Below are 18220 nucleotides of genomic sequence, written 5' to 3'. Positions count from 1 at the left end.
AAGTAGCCGATAATTAAAAGACTTCTGTCATCGCTTGCATCCAATTTATTACTTTTTTATGGAGAGTGATCACAGAGGGGGAACTGTGAGGATTCCAGGGATAAAATTAAGAGTTTCAGTAGAGGCTTGCTAAAGACTTCCGCACAGAATCTAAGTACATAGCCAGGAATTTCATCGGAACCTACAGGCTTAGACAGGCTTAACACTCTGGAGGTCGTAAAACAGTGATCTTTCGTTTCGAGTGGGACAAATTATGAAATTCTACTTTGATACCGCATAATAGTAACTCCGTGATTTGTGCATAAACAATATATGTGCAAATCATACAAGGCGGTTTTGAGCTTTAACTTTACTTAAATCGCTGTTGCTGCTGAGTGCTCTGTTGAATAACAATTTGTGTCTGGAATATTCAGACAAGATTAAAGGTAGTGAACATATGAGTGCATATACATACACAAGGAGTTATATTTTGCGCGTACAGAGCCAAATAACAGAAGCTGTCGCTAATTCCTCATTGGGCTCATCTTCCCGCCTAAACGGAATTTAGAATATCTGCTTCTGCCGTATAGTTATTGTTGATGATTCTCGTGACTCTAAAATACTTAGTTCAGGGGGAGATTTCAAAGCAGACTTCACAAATGCATCTGCACTCAATCTTTGCTGATTGCATTTCTCCGAGTGATTGTGGCCAACAGTGTACAGTTTGGTTCCGTTTCAATGCTTCCGGCGAGTCAGCCCAAATAGGAGGAGTATTTGGAATACCCAGCCTTCAAAAATTTAATCCCAACGTGGGATTCCATGGCGTATTTTCTGGAGCAGCAAGGTTCTGGAGACTATGGATTTTGCCATGACAAGCTAAGCCCCAGGAAATCAGGGGGAAAGTAATTCAACATCTGTGTTGCGTAGGTCCGACCGTCTTGCCACAAGTCTCAGCCCTTCAACATGTGGCTTCTGTAATGCTCCTGGGAGAGCCTTAAAAACATGATCCCTGCTGATCAATTAAAATAAGCAAAAAGACTGGTCATCAACTGGAAGTGCAACTCCAGCAATGGTCGTGCATGCGGATCTAAGCACCACACTCTTCTTCACATGGGTAACACAGCTTGAAGAAAAGCTTGCATCTGATTCGCATCTGCACTCCGCGTAACGTCTGCTACTCTTCTTGCTCAGGATCTTCAGTTTTTTCAGTTTTGATTCAGATGGTTCGTCGTTAAATATTTCAATGCGAACTCGAACGTCTTAATACTCGACCGACATCACTGATGTTATTGCCTCCAATATTACCTAATGTCAGCCCAAATAAAACATTTGATATCGCTATACACATAAATCTACTTATTATTTCTCGACATTTGGCTTATTAGCTCAACATTTGGTTTTTGAAAAAATATGTCAAATGTAGCGGATAGTTTTTTCAAAAAATATAGAGAATAGCGATAATAAGAGGCATCCGCCATACGGCTTAGGAGTAAACCAATTAAAGCTAAATATAAAATTATTAACCGCAGGAAGTTTACCTTGCGAAAACAATGAATTCGTTTGGTGGACTTTTCTGATTTTTCTTTTATTACGATACCTGTGACGATTGTCGTCACCTCGAACTTAGTATGCGATGGATCTTCAGGTTGATTAAGATGAGCTACACTGAACAAAAGCACACTTTCATGATTGTTGCAACACATAGATAAAATAATCGACGAAGAGAGTTTCGAATACAACTGACTGACTTGCGACAATGATATATTGGGCAAGCTGTCAATAAAGTCATGTTCTGCAATAGCGAGACTTGTAAGACACCACCAGGTACAAGGTGCCAGGTACAATAATAACACCTAAAGCTATTAATTGGTCACGTAACGTAAACGTAATTGGAACGTAACAGTACGTAAAATAAACACTTTCAGTAACTTTCAGGACTCGTCAAAAAGTAACTCCTCTGAAAATTAAGACTCCACCTCTCCGTCTGGTTAGACGATCATACCTTTATATTGTAAACATACCTGGGACTTTAATCAATATACCTCCGGCTTTAATCAAGTCTCTGTATACAATTTAGTTAGGGACAAAAAAAAAAAAGCCGGTAGTCCGGACTCAATATTCCACTGTGGTGGTAAAATAATCGGGAGAGGATCACTGGTTGAGAAACCATTACAGAAAAGTCGGAATCTCTGGCGATCCCAAACTGAACTCCCTGCCGATTTTAGTCACATTTGAGGTTTTTCAGAGATAGATAGCTGATCAGCTGTGGAGTCATGTTGACCACTTTCTAGAGGCTGCAAATTTAGCGCGGAAATGAATTCATCAGCTCGACAAAAACTATCTGCAGCCATGCAAAACTGCTGCTTAGTCGTTTCAAGCCACCTTAAGTTTGGCGGATAACCGATTAGGCAATCATCACAAAAGTATTTCACCTAGTGTACCATTTTATCACATAGCCAAAACGTCATTTCTTTCTGGTCAGGCTTTGTAATCCGTTTATTTTTATAGCACACAACATTTGTATCCATATTGTACGGTTGTACCGCAAAAGAGCAGTCTGTCCGCGTATAATTTAAGATTTTGTGCGGAAAAGCGAGAGAATGGATGCACAGTGCATTTTTTGTGCAAATAACAGTTGACAACGCATGAAAAACAGATTCAAGACAAGATAGAAAACTATATTCGAGTTCCCCGACTGTCAGATACCCATTACTCAGCTAGTGTGAATGCGACCGAGAAATGTGATCATTTTTCTGGGATATCGATTGATATTGGGGAATAAAATGAGAAACAAATTTTGAAATTGCTTAACAGTGTGGCAAAGAGTTGTTTGGCAGATCGATAGAAATCTACAAAACTAATAAAAACATGAACAAATATCACAAAATATTGCAAAGTGTGGGCGTGGCAGTTCTGGGCGGTTGGCGGGCCTTCTAGTGGACGTATTTTAAATAAGCAGCGATTTCTCTTATAACTTCAGATGTTGCAGGCAGAATTATTTTCTAGGGAGTGTATTATACTAATGTTTATATTCCCGAAATTATTAGGCCTTACAATGAACAATTGTGCCTGGTAATATGGGTCAGCAAACTTACCATGTCTTTAGAATCTATTTGCTTATTCCCAGCCTCCTAGCTTTTATAGTTCCTCAGATCCCGACGTTTACACCGATCCTTATATATAAATATAAAGGATATATATATTTTATATGGTCGGAAACGCTTCCTTCTACCTGTCACTTAATTTTTATCGAATGTAGTTTACCCTTTTACACTACGATTTATGGGTATAAAAGTGACTGTGCTATAGTAGAGTTTCCCTACTATTAGATACTCGTTACTCAGATAGTGGAAGTAAGAATGTGAAAAAATTAAAAAAAGATAAAAAATTGTAGTAATGACGGTTTTGGCACGCCCACTCTAACGCCAAATAGTCTCTCAAAATCTATCGATATCACAGAAAAATTATGAAATTTTGCGTTCTGATAGTCGGGGGAGTCAGCTAAAGCATTCTCTCTTGTTAATTCTAAAGAGGTGGGACAGCCGTAAATTGATTGCTCTTCTTCCTCTTCTGTGCTTAGGGTGTGGTGTTCATACCTGAAATGTTGGCAAAAAAAATTGATAAGAATATTATGGTGTTAGGTTGACTTTGATCCATTGATGAATGCTAAGGTCTCGGAATCATTTTCAATGTATCCACTCTTTTTTTAATTTTTTTTTTAATACATAAATACAATAAATAAAGTTTAAACCGCACAGCCACGTTCTAAAAATAGGTTGCTTAACATCGAAAAAAAATCTAAATGAAAAATAACACAAAAGTATTCTCATAACATTCCCATTTTAATTTCAGATACGTAAGCTGATTTTAGAGATGATTCATCGATTGCCTATAACGGAAAGCTTAAGGCAACATGTAAAGACAATAATAACAATGATGCTTAAAATACTTAAAACTGATAACGAAGAAAATGTTCTTGTATGTCTGCGTATTATAATTGAACTGCATAAGCATTTTCGACCATCATTTAATTCTGAAGTAAGTAAAGATTTTTTATAATACTCGATATTCAAAAATTCATATAACCTGTGTTGTAGGGTTCATTTTTATTGGTAAACAAAAAATGTTTTATTATTTAACAACCGAGACTGTATAGTCGAATTCCCCGACTACACAGCTAGTGGAAATACGAACGCAAAAATTCGGCATTACGATAGATGTAATGGATTAAATGAAAGAATTAAAAAAAATTTTCAAAAATGTGTTATATGGCGTTAGAAGAGGCGTGGTGGCCAGAGTGTTTTTGGTATTACCGGTAGAAATTGTCAAAACAAACAATAAAACGAAGAAAAATCAAAACAATGTTCAAATGTGCGGTTTGTGGGTGTTAGAGTGTGCGTGGCGATTTTTGTTTGGCAAGTCGATAGAAATTTACAAGACAAAGAAAAAAAAAAAAATATAAAAAAAATACTTCAAAATTGTAGGCGTGGCAGTTTTGGGCGGTTTGAGGGCGTTAGAGTGTCCGTGGCAAATAGTTATTCACCAAACTTGCGCAGCGTCTTTGTCTCTAGAATCTGTTTGGTGAATCTCAACCTTCTAGCTTTTATAGTTTTATAGTTCATACGTAAAGTCGGCCAGACGGACATGGCTAGATGACTGCTAATCCGACTTAATCTACATCTGAGAGCACAAAACAAAATCCACCACTTTTGTTGATCAACATACCACCCCCGAAAGCAGATGAGGTAACGTTCATAGGAGTACACCTCGACAGAAGACACACATGGCGCAGGCACATTGTCAGGTCTCGCAGGCGCCAGCAACACTTTAACTTATGTTTCCAATTATTGTCAACATTGTAGACACAATTAAGCTCTCCTCTATCTTGTACTCTCCCGCACCTTCTGCTGTTCGCAATGCAATTCCATTCATTCCATATTCATGCCCGCATCGATGCAGGATCTCGCTCGCTAAAACCAATAGCGTTTGATAAATCGTTTGTAATCACTACCCACAATTAGTCTTTTCATTGCTCATAATAGCTAATAAAAAGGCATATTAACATTTTGGTGACTCCGACGTGATTCTGTTTATAAACAATATAGTGCAAATCGTACAAATCTGTTTAAAGCTTTAACTTTAATTAATTCGCTGTTGTTGCTGAGTTCGTTGTTGGAATATTTTGATAAGGCAGTGAGCATTAAAAGTAACTCCGTCGGTTACGCAAGATTGCGTGTACATATAGAGTTATTTTTGTGCGCTTACGTACCCAAATAACGAAAGCTGCAGATAATTTTTCTTTGCGCTCGTCTTCACGCTTCAACCAAATTTCGAGTTGATGTTTCTGGTGTTTCGTTGCTGTTGCTATGGCTGCTGAAAATTCTGGAAATGTTACCGCGTGATGCAAACAGGGTGCCATTTTTAAGGCGCAAGGCAACTAAAATTTATAAAAGAGTGGAACGCTGAGCGGACTCCTTAGTAAGCTGTGGCGTAATTTGATAAGTCGCTTTTTCGTGTGAGGTTGGAGCTGATCAATGAGCTTCAGCAAAAATTAAAAAAAAAAATATCAACTAGCTCAAGGAACAGGACTTTGATGTAATTGAAAGTTATTTAAGTGAGATGTTTGATGACATTCTCGTAACTCTTAAACTATCATTTAGGGCGGGGGGAATTCCAAAAATTCGCTGGAGGCTATGCTGCTAACTGGCTAGACTTTTATTCTATGTTTACGACGATAATAGATAGCCATCCTGATCACACAAACGTATGAAAGCTGCAGCATTTCCGATGTCTCACGGACACTGCCTTGGAAACCATTCGCTCACTGGAAATTACGGATAGAAGTGGAAGTTTTACAGATTATCTAATCGGCATTTGGTTTTTCAGGCGCATGCCACTGAGATTCTGGGGCTATGAACTTTCCAGAGTGGTTCTGATTCAATTCTTCGTGAGCTGTCGGATAAATTCAAAACAGGATCATAAACGCTTCTCAGCACATATCACAAACTATTTAACGAATGTTACTCTGCGACTAAAAAACTATAATTGCAGGAAAAAACTTTTCCGATTTTTTTATTTTTTGAAAAGAAAAGATTTATGTTAATTAATAATAAAAACGCTAACAAAACCCTTTTTGATAATGCATTTAGTAGATGTATTCTTTTGAATATGTTAAGGAAATTCAAAACCCGAAGTCCGCCGATTGCTCATACTTGTAAAATCGTGCACATTCGGGTACAACCCAAACACTGTTGCCTACACACAGTCACACAGTCTGCAGAATAAGCATATTTTTAAGTTTTATTATAATTTTACAATGTCCTCATTTAAAATTATATGAAGAATATGAAGATGCACTATATTACAAATTAAAACAATATACAATTAAATAATCGCAACACTAATATGTAAAATAAATAGAATTTGAATTGACCTAATGATTACCATATTTGTTTTTGAGAAAAACACTGACCGATTATATTATAATTCTTGTAGTTTTGAATAAAAAAAATATTATTATTTTTGTGTTCTGGATTGCGAGTCCGAGCTTTGAACGTGGGAACGTGCCGATGGTGCGAGGGCTTAAGCAAGGAATGTTTAAATTAGGCAACGGATGTTTAGTCTACCAGTGACTTATTTAGAGTTTGGGTTTATTCCACTCAACCTTGCCTTGAGGATCATTTGACATTCTTGGAGTGTAGGGTGGTGTTTGGGTTGTACACCCAAACATTGTACATTGTACATGTACATGTGGTATGTGTATTATTGTGTAGGCATGTGCCAGTCGCTATATTTTTGATCACTATAGTAATGGAAGAAGGGCAGCAGAATTTAAAGAAAAGGTACTTACGAAAACCAAACGACGAAAAGGATGCTGTTGGTTTATTACGTTTCTATTCAGTTGTATTTTCAGTATTGAGCCGTCAAGATCGTCAGTGTTTTAAACAACGGAAATGACATATTACACATTGCTAATTGTAACATAAATGTAAATATGTAAACGGTATTTAATTATTTGCCAACACATATGTAAAAAAAAATATAATTAATGGCAATAATTTTTAAATAATATTTTAGTAGATCATATTGCAACGAAATTGACCAAAACTCTATATATGTAACGTCGTTTCGTAGATTCCGCCCTTATAGCACAAGTACGAACGCATATGTACCCATTATCTCGTTTATTTTTTTAACAAACAAGCAAGAAAGTGCATTCTATTTTTACCATTTAAAAGAAAAGGGTATACTAGATTCGTTGAAAAGTTTGAAACAGGCAGAAAGAAGCGTTTTCGACCATATAAAGTATATATATTTTTGATCAGAATATAGCTATTGATCTGATCTCTAAAAGCTAATATTATTAATATTAATATTAAGCATACAGATTCTAGAGACAAAGACGCATCGCAAGTTTGTTGACCCATGGTGACACGCCCTAAAGCCGCTAAAAACTGACACGCCCATATTTTCGAACCCTTTTTCGATATTTGTCTATAATTTTATTAGTCTTTTAAATTTCTATCGATTTGCCAAAACAGTTCTTGCCACACCCACACTTTGGAACAATTTTTAAATTTTTTCTCATTTTATTCCCCAATATCTTTTGATATCCCAGAAAAATTTTCGCATTCACACTAGCTGATTAACGGGTATCTAAAAGTCGGTGAACTCGACTATAGCATTCTCACTTGTTTTTGCCTAAACATTGTGTCATGAAAAAAGATAGCACCACCACCAAGCTTTGCGTCGATGTTCTGATGGCTGGTCTATTTTAATTAAGGAGGTGGTGTTCAATTGTATCATCCGTTTTGGAAGGAATTGTATCTTGTTTTGGTCGGCCCAGTAATCACAAACTTTAATATATTTATTCAGCTGTTGTGCAAGGAAAAGTTGTCCTGGGACAAAAGCCTTCCCTTGGAACACGATTCAGAAGGGCAAGATATATGCTGTAGTTATTTGCTGTAGTTGATGCCAGCATCAACTGTGGTGCTTCAATGGATCCGGGAGGAGACCTTAAGATTTAACGCGTTTGTAGCAAACCGACTGGGAATTTAGGAGTTGATCGGTAAATGGAATGGTGCTACATTCCCAATGCTCGATTGCTCTCGAGGAGCTCTTCCCAGCGAACTTAACGAGTTCCCTTTGTCGGCCCATGGACTGCCCTTTCTGAGTAACCCCATAACTGAATGACCACAAACAGTAGTAACGGAGAAGCCTTTACTACTCGTCGAAGAGCCTTGCTTGTAAAATATCGGTGCACTGATATTGTTGAACGTTCCAAATATGTGAATTCATGTGCTTCTTTGCAGGGTACGTTTGGAAACATTCATAAGTTATGCAAGCGAATTCGACATTCTGGTTTTTTATTCTGTAGAATACACACTGATTGAACTTAACTCAAAATACAATCGATATCTTACGTACCGCAGATTCTTATCCCTCTCATTGTGATAGCTCAAAATGCAGAAATTCTACCCGACAAAAATAATTTTGCTTTTACAGATTTAGTGTGCCGGACTTACATAAACATCGAAATCCTGTCACGATTATCTCTAACTTCTAACGAATCTAATTGAGACTTGACACCACCATTTACAACCTTTTACTCTTAATCTCCGGCTTCCTGAAGCTTGTTTTCTGTCTTTTAATCATAATTTTTAAACTTCTTATTTATATTTTAGATTCAACTTTTTTTGGGATTTGTTAAGGAAATCTATACAAGTCTTCCTAACCATCTTACATCTATATTTGAAACATCGAATGATATTTGGGTTACCGATTTAAAGGACTTAAATTTGGAAGTACTTTTATCCGAAGCATATTCTGTTAGAACTATCCATGTTGAAAAGGCACTGGATTCAAATTCTCAACAACAAATTGTAAGTATTTGTAGCTAATAACTGTAAATACACAAAATATATTAAAAAAAAAATGTTTCCACAACCACTTCTTAGTATGAGTATTTTGTAGAGCAGAACAAGAGAATATGACATAGTCGAGTTCCCCGACTACCAGCTAGTGTGAATGCGAACACGAAATTTCATACTTTTTCTCATTTTATTCAGAAAAATTACAAAATTTTGTGTTCGCATTCCCACAAGCTGTGTAACGGGCATCTGATAGTCGACTATATCATTCTCTTTATTTTCGTTGTAGTATCTCACTTAATTTAAGAAAAGTCCTATTTTGTAACAATATTTACTAATCCTTTGTTTTTCTTTTCAGTATAATCTCCTTCCTCGTGGAGTATTGTCTTTAAAAGTTTTACAGGAGCTACCTATAATAGTTGTACTAATGTATCAAATATATAAAAACGCTGTACATCAAGAAGTTTCTGAATTCATTCCTCTTATACTGACGACTATTAATTTGCAACCAACAGTAACACGAAGGTAATTATTAATTTTTTTTTCTCACGGGTCCCACGGCCACACCTCCCGCCCAACTGACCGAGGGGCGCTGCCGTGTATCGTACGGCTCGATTCGCGAGAAGATGATGATGTAATATACGGTTTGCATCCCAATGTAGGCGCCGCTAGGCAGTAAGAAGTTTTTTTTGGACCTATTCAATGTGGTATGAGTAAACTACGTATTGAGGACTCCAGACATGTGGTCCATACTAAAGGACGGATAAAGGTTTTGGTCGTGTTAGGATCAGCAAATTCCTTAGACCACCTTTTTATAAAACCAAGCACAGCCCTGGCCTTATTGACAATAGTCGAAATATGGTCAGAAAATTTTAGTTTAGGGTTTAGAAGAACACCAAAATCGTCAACCCGTGTTATTCTGTCCAAAGGGCACTCACTTAGAGTGTAAGTTGCGCGTATTGGGTTGACCCGACAAAAGGTCATAACTTTACGCTTGGAGCCATTTAAGTTTAATACGTTATCACGGCACCATATTTGAAAGCTGTATAGATCGGATTGTAAGTCCAAATGGCTCGAAATGTCCTTGCGCTGGAGGCATAATTTAACATCGTCTGCGCACATAAGTACACGCGAATGTTTTATTTCTAAGGGTAGGTCGTTAATAAATAAGGTAAAAAGAAGCGGACCAAGGTGGCTCCCTTGCGGGACACCAGATGCAAAGACACTAGAATAACAAGATGCGTAACGGCAATACCAAAGACACTAGAATAACAAGATGCGTAACGGCCATACAAATTTTTGGCACGCGATTTTTTGGCCGTTGCTCTAGAGGTGGCTCCAGGCTCTCTCGACTTTTTGTTCGAGAGAGAAAGAGCGGAGAGCGCTACATCAAACAGCTCTTTTCTACGCATACAGTGATAGCAGGCAACTGTATGTGTACACACGTATGCTCATGCATTGTAAATTTGACAAAATACGCCCTTCACCTTAGAAGTTCGTTGACTTTAAATCTATATTATTTTTGATTAATTGGCACCATGCGAAAAAATTCTTGTTTTGTCTTGCCTTAACGTTATTATAATTTAAATAAAGCTTAGAAATAGTAATAGCCGAATCTATGTACATCACAAAATAATTTTCGAAAATGACTTTATAATGGAATACTTGTCATTAGGGTATTCAGCTTGCGGCGAGAGAAAAATTAATAGGGCAATGATTGTTGAGTGCTTGTGTCCGTGCCTGACGATATGACTTTTGCAACGAACTGTTTTCATATTTTTATTTATTTTATTAATTTTTATTTTCTACTACGTATTATTATTTTTTATGAATTATTATTATAAATTATTATTATTTTTATTATTTATTAATAAAATTATTATTTTTTTTTATGAAATTAAAAAATAATTATTATTTTTATGAAATATTTATTTCTCAATGTTATGTCTTCTTTTTGCAAAATTTATGTTGCAAATTACAGTAGTTATAATAATTTCCTTTGTATTTGCTTTAATTATTTAGTATACTTATTAAGACATTTGACTTTTTTTTATTTTTTAAGATGCGCATTATATTCAGCTTTCAGTTAAATTTTTGTTTTTTGGTCTATTCCAATTTGATATTTTTAAAAAGCGCGCACTTTTGGGTGGGAAGAAAAGCGCGCCAAATTTTTTGTTTTTCCTTTTAAGTTGACTATACGCAGAGCTGATAAACAAAAAAAGCAAGCTCATAAATAAAAAAATTAGCTATATTTAAATAATTGGCGACTGAAAACTGGACGCAAAATATAAAATAAAAACAATAGTTAGAAAAATAACTTAATTGGGGAACATGGAAATGTTTTAATGTTAAACATTAAAATATTACAAGTCGACTTGAAGGCCTAATTAATATAGGACCCCATTACAATTGTAATGGCCTCCCCGTGGTGTTCCCTGGGTACCGAATATTACATATATTACAAATAATTAATTAACATAACCTAATATAAATAAAATAAAAATAAAATATAAATATGTAAACGGTAGCTAATTCGAACGATTTTAACAAACGAATTTAAAAAACTTTAAAATTATAATAGTCAGGGAATTTTTATTTTATTTCATCATATTGCTACGAAATTGGCCACAATTCCAAATATGTAAATTCGTTTCTTCGATCAGAATTGATTTCGGCCCGAAAATCGTCTTCTAGCACAACACACACACATATACGCGTTCTCGTCTCTTGTTTTTACTCACACAAGCAAGCAAATTCTATTTTTAGATTTCTTACGCTCTCAGCGTGAGCGAGCGGAAAGAGAGCAAATTTGGCCTTTACCAAAAAGTGGCTGCATAGTGCCAAACGAATGTATGGCCGTTACGCATCTTGTTATTCTAGTGTCTTTGGCAATACATTGGTTTATAGACGAGAACGTGTATATGGAGTTTTGGCAATATGATGAAAAAAATTAAAATTAATAATTCACGCCCTGACTATTAAATTCGTTTGTTAAGATCGCCGCTCGAATTAGCTACCCTTTACATATTTATATATATGTTGATAATTAATTATGTGTAATATATATGTCGCAGCGTTGGCATTTTCTTGCGCCTGATCTCCCATGTTGGCAAATAAACTTTTTGAGTGAAGCGAATACCAACCGGCGTGCGCAATCGTCTGCATGCAACTGCTCGCATTTTCTACGCATCGATCTATCCTTTACACACGCTAGCTGGACTACACTTGGCGACAGCGCGACAACGCCGTCGCCTCACTCGATTCGGTACTTTGGCGCCAGTCATATTCTACGTTGTAGTCAAATTCTAGGAATGACCTCACAATATACCAAACTAATTGCGCAGCTGCGTATTGCAAGCGCAGTGGTCTAACTATGGTAATAATGTGACAGACACATACTGTGGTCCAAATACCTTCGTAATGCGACATATACATATAACATTCATTATTTACATAAAACCATAATGAGAAAGCACTAGTTTTATTTGTGCACCTAATGCTCAAAAATACATTTTTTTATACACATTTGTTTTTTATTATTTTTAAAAATATTTAAAAAACTTTAATGTGTATGTTACAAATATTAAAAAAAAAGATCAGATGGTGAACAAAAATTCAAGAGAGCCTGGAGCCACCTCTAGAGACACTCTGAAAAAATCGTATGGTGTTACGCATCTTGTTATTATAGTGTCTTTGGCATATGTGATTTGGAGAATACAAGATAGAGAATTTTCAAAGAGGACCAGTTCCGTCCTGCCATTCATATAGCTTGAAATCCAATTTAGAAGATCAACAGGGAAACCTAATTTCCTTACTAGAAGGAACTATTATTAACAGAGTCAAATGCTTTACTAAAGTCAGTGTAGATGAAATCTGTTTAAAGATTATTTTTGAAACCCTGTATTACGAAAGAAGTTAGCTCCAAGAGGTTAGTGGTTGTAGATCTGCGTTTCATAAAACCGTGTTGACACGGTGATATGATTGATCTACAAAGGTGCTGCAAATGAGGAGTGATAACATTTTCGAAAACTTTAGGGATAGCCGACAATTCAGAGATTCCTTTGTAATTGCTTGCATACAGTTTGCTACCTTTTTTGAGAAGAGGAATCACAAATGACTCCTTTCATATATGAGGGAACTGTGAAGATGCCAGAGATATGGTAAACAGTTTCAGTGTGGGCTTGCACAAGGGTTCTGCAAAGAATCTGAGCACACAGCCAGGGATTCCGTCGGGACCTGGCGAATAGACAGGTTCAACACGCTGAAGATCGTTAAGTAGTGAGCTTTCGTTTATAGTGGGGCAAAATAGATTAAATTAAGTAAATTTCTATCGATTTGCAAAAAATTTTTTGCCTCGGCCAAAAAGCTTTTTGCAACGCCCGCTTTAACGCCCTAAAACCACCAAAAACTGTTAGGTCTACACCTTCTGCTTTTGCTGTTGTCTATACGGAAAAGGTTGTTTATAAGGCGTCTCGTTGTTTATGTTTGGTCTTTGGATCTTCGTGGGATTTATGAATGGATTAAAGGGGGTAACGAATATTTGATTGTGGTGATAGTTTTTGTTTTTATTTATATTAGTATATTGGTATATTTTGTTTATTTTGGAAATTTGGTCTTGCCTTCTTGCTGGGCAATTCGTCGTCATTCTTGAACAGTTTAAATGTCATGCCATTCTTTATTGTAGTTGACATTGCTGGCGTATAAACTGATGAAGTATTTTGGTTTAGTTATTTGGTTAAGGACACACAGGTTCTTGTGGCAGTTACCGATTGAGTCACATTTAACTGTAAAAACTACCGATTCACTTTGTTGCGGAATCAGCAACCGACACACCAATAGAGACATAAGTAATAGGCTAAGAATGGAATGGAATGAAAAGAATAAAGAACACTTCGTGGATAGAGAAGAGGCGAGGAAATTTTAATGTGCTCGAAATCAAAGCTGCTACATCGGATCGCATCAATGCTGCCACATAGGATCGAAACAATGCTCCCCATTAGATCGAAACAGTGCTGCCAAACCAAATTAATACAATAGAGCCACACAAGATCGTGTTATCGCTGGCAGAGATGGCAAATCGGAGGAAGCAGTTCCAAATAAGCAAACGTTGCTAGCAATGTCCAAGGAAATGGTTCCGATATTCGACGGTGCTTCTAACAACAAACTTAATGTCACATGGATCGCACAGCTCAACGCGGTCACAACGATGTTTAAGCTAGGTTACGATGTAATTCGCATGCTGGTGATGTCCAAGTTAATGGACCATGCTCAATAAATAATATCTCGACCCAAGTTTCAAAAGTGCAAATGGAAACCGTCAGAAGATTTTCCAAATACGTCAAAGAAAAAACGGTGCTGGCTACATAGATTCGGATGGACGATGAATCGACAAAATCAAAAAAAAAATAAAGACATTAAGTGAAATGAAAACATTCCTACAAATTACGTTGGCTTAAACGTTACCCCTTTATATATAATTGGAAAAATATTATGTTATGTCATTATCCATGAAGAAATACTACATTTTAAGTTATTAATTGTGACAAACAGATCAATGCCATAAGGAACAGGTTTGGGACGAGATTTTTTAAACATTTGTAACTTTAAGATAGTAAGAAAAATTATTGTCCAAGTTAATGGACCATGCTCAATAAATAATATCTCGACCCAAGTTTCAAAAGTGCAAATGGAAACCGTCAGAAGATTTTCCAAATACGTCAAAGAAAAAACGGTGCTGGCTACATAGATTCGGATGGACGATGAATCGACAAAATCAAAAAAAAAATAAAGACATTAAGTGAAATGAAAAGATTCCTACAAATTACGTTGGCTTAAACGTTACCCCTTTATATATAATTGGAAAAATATTATGTTATGTCATTATCCATGAAGAAATACTACATTTTAAGTTATTAATTGTGACAAACAGATCAATGCCATAAGGAACAGGTTTGGGACGAGATTTTTTAAACATTTGTAACTTTAAGATAGTAAGAAAAATTATTGTTAAAATAATAATAATTGAGAAAATTATGTAGCAAATGATAGAAATTGTGAAAAAGATTGTTCAAATGATCGATTTTCAGAAAAGGATTGTTCAAATAGAGATTCGGAAAATTATTGCTCAAATGATCTTGTTAGCATATTTGAAGATGACAGAGTAATAAATAATAACTAAAAATTTAATAATACGAAATACGTAAAATTTGAACGAAATTGTGGAAATGAGAGCAAGACATTTACTTATTATGACGACAACTTTGAGTTAGAAATACTATCAATTGAATACGAGAAGTGTGAAGGCAAAAGTCCAGAAGTCCCACCAATCAACTCAATTTTGACGAAACGAAACCATTCAACTACCCTCCAAGAAGATTATCATACGCAGAGAAAATGTAACATCAGAATTTGTTAGACGATTACATAAAAGACGGGATTATACGTGCAAACGAGTCAGAATATGCATTACCAATTGTTCTAGTTAGTTTATAATCAAACTACCCCTCTAATAGACGAACTTACCAAACCAGATTTGGTAAAAGAGGACAAGGTTCTCATTTACATGCATGATATTTTGATAGCAACAAAAGATAGTAAAAGTCATATACAAATATTTACAGAAGTGCCTAAGCGATTAGTAGATAACAAACTCGAATTAAGAATAGTCAAATTCTTTCAAAGCGAAATAAAGTATTTAGGATACGATATGTCATGAGCTGGTATTAAACAAGACTCAAGTAAGAAATTTTCTGGTATCGAAAAAAACGGATAAGTTCAGTTCCTTCTTGGATTATGCTCTTATTTTAGACGATTTTTCGAAAAAATAGAGATTCGGTGCGGCAGAGTTAAGTGTTTTAAAACATTAAAAGTGAATCTTCTAGAAGCCTCTATTTTAGCATTGTATAGAGTTCAAAATAGTGACAGATTGTAGTGCTTTTCCCCTAGCATTAAATAAAAAAGAATTAAGTCCAAGAATAGCCAGGTTGGCGCTTTCTCTACAAGATTATTAGTACATCTTAGAACATATGTAGGGTCGGTAATCTCATGCGTAATGGCATAGTTTATCGGAAGAAAGATAAGAAAGTTATCTTATTTTATGTACCGAGTGAAATGGGAAGTCTTGTTTTGTTTAATTATCATTATCAATTAGGACACGTTGGCATAGAAAAAATGGTAGAAGTGATTTCAAAGAGCTACTGGTTTCCCAAAATAAGAGAAAAATCTAGAAAGCAATATTAGCATTGAAAGACAATTTTAGGACGAAAATGTATTATTTCGGATAGCGGGACATGTATTACCTCTGGGGAATTTCAAGATTTATTAGAGAAAAATGAAATAAAACACATTAATATAGCTACCGGATCCCCACAGGCTAATGGTCAGGTCAAAGGGTTAACAGAAGCATAGGCACTATTATAGCTAAGTTGACTGAACCAGACAAAGGTCAGCATTGGGATACTGTTGTAGAAACGGTCGAATATGCGATTACCAATACAATGCAAAGATCAACTATCCAACATCCAAGTCAAGTTCTGTTTGGAGTAGATAAATAGAAGGATTACAAGAAATAAATAAAAAGAGTAAAGATATAAATTTGTAAAAAAAAAATAGAGAAAAGGATAGAAAAAACATCAATAAATTACAAGAATACAAAAAGTTACGAAGAAAAGAAAAGATCCTTATAAATACGAAAAAGAAGATTTGGTGATCAAGAAGTTTGACTCACACATAGGCGTATCTTAAAAGTAAATCCCTATGATCAAAGGACCATATAGAATAACAAAAGTTTTGCGCAACGATAGACTAGTCGTGGATGTCGTTGAAGGTTTCCAACAGTCTAGGCTTTCATAAAAGAGAGTTTGGGCAGCAGCAAAAATGCGTTCTCCCTGAGTTTAAAGCAAATGTACGCATCCCGCTTACTCTAGTATTAAGATCGTGCTTACGAACATTACTTCGTATGTCCCGTTCCGATGATCTGCAACCGACAAACCAATAGACAAAGGTAATAGGCTAAGAATGAAACGGAATGAAAAGAATAAAGAACACTTCGTTTGTGGATGGAGAAGCTTTACATGTTTGTTAACTTAACTTAAGATTTCTATTGATTAATGGTTTGTGTCTTTACTATGAGTCTTTTGAAGAGTGAAGCTTTTCAAAAGACTGGTTAAAGTTTTTCATATGTAGGATAAATATGTTACTATATATAGTAAATTATTTGTTATATTGTTGAGTCGAACTAATGTCCCGTCAGTGGACTAAGGACCACGCTAAGAAATACAGAATTATCAAAGAAATAGTTTTCTCGTATTCTTTTGATCTCAGCTTAAGACTATATATTAGTGACAAAAATCTTTCTTATACTGCCCTTTTGTTTGCATTATTTCTAGAGCGAGATCGCCCGCTAGGGATATTGATTCTATACAATGAGCTGGTGTGGATTGTGTGTTTTTTGCCACTCAGCATATTCTTATTTCTTTGGACAGTGCTAATTATGTGAATACGTCACTATATAGTTGTTAGTATAACTAGAAAAGGAAGCGGCCCCGCGAATACGCAGCTGTCTTAATGATGAGACTCCTTCCTCGCAGCGCTTCGCACCTTCTCACCCCGCGAGTACGCAGCAACTTACCGGAATGGGGACCTAGATAGACCCCTTTTATTCTGTCTCACAAAATAAATACTTTCTGTGGAGGATCCTGGACTGGCTGAGTATTTATCCTGGCCCGTTATTAGCATCCTTACAAATTATACCCGTAAGCGGGTATACTAAATTCGTTGAAAAGTATGTAACAGGTAGAAGGAAGCGTTTTCGACCATATAACGTATGTATATTCTTGATCAGGATCAATAGGCGAGGTGTTCTGACCCTGTCCGTCCGTCTATCCATCTGTATGTCTGTCCGTTTGTATGAACGTCGAGATCTCAGAAACTATAAAAACTAGAAGATTAATATTTCATATATTTAATTAGCCTTTCAAACTTCTATCGATCGAAATCGAAGGTGGAGCCAAAGTTTTAAACAAATAAACTACGATAGGTTGAGTGCTGATAAAAAAAAGAAAAACATAAAACTAAAATTTATTTTTAAAACATTTATTCTTTAAAATACATATTTGCAAAATACCAAGTAGTTCATTTAGCATTTAAGCTAAAATATTTATGAAAGAAATATTAAAAATATTGAAAAAAACATTTTTGGCTTTAATGTAATCCGTTTTTCAAAACTATCTTTTCAGAAATTCTCCTCAGAAAGAAATATATGTAGAATTCATGGGTGCACAAATTAAAACTCTGTCATTTTTGGCGTACATTGTCCGAATATTTCAGGTAAATTAATATTATTTATGTAAATGTTAAATGTATACATTAAA

General features: G+C 35.6%; 1 protein-coding gene across 5 annotated transcripts in view; it reads left to right on the top strand.

Moving 5' to 3' along the window:
- LOC6620407 (transcription-associated protein 1) overlaps positions 1-18220 on the top strand; it is a 56354-nt gene that overhangs the window by 2623 nt on the left and 35511 nt on the right. For 2 of the 5 annotated variants that reach the window (XM_032717068.1, XM_032717069.1), the window contains exons 2-5: positions 3832-4017; positions 8664-8861; positions 9208-9374; positions 18086-18176. In XM_032717068.1, coding sequence (XP_032572959.1) covers positions 3832-4017; positions 8664-8861; positions 9208-9374; positions 18086-18176 — 642 coding nt within the window. Of the gene's footprint in view, positions 1-3831; positions 4018-4076; positions 5412-5865; positions 6391-8663; positions 8862-9207; positions 9375-18085; positions 18177-18220 lie in introns of those variants that run through there. The other 3 variants (XM_032717070.1, XM_032717072.1, XM_032717071.1) reach the window with 3 other exon arrangements.

The sequence above is a fragment of the Drosophila sechellia genome, chromosome 2R, assembly GCF_004382195.2.
Source record: "Drosophila sechellia strain sech25 chromosome 2R, ASM438219v1, whole genome shotgun sequence".
Taxonomy (NCBI): domain Eukaryota; kingdom Metazoa; phylum Arthropoda; class Insecta; order Diptera; family Drosophilidae; genus Drosophila; species Drosophila sechellia.
Note: the sequence above shows the minus strand (reverse complement) of the source record. Positions and strands in the feature narration are given on the sequence as shown.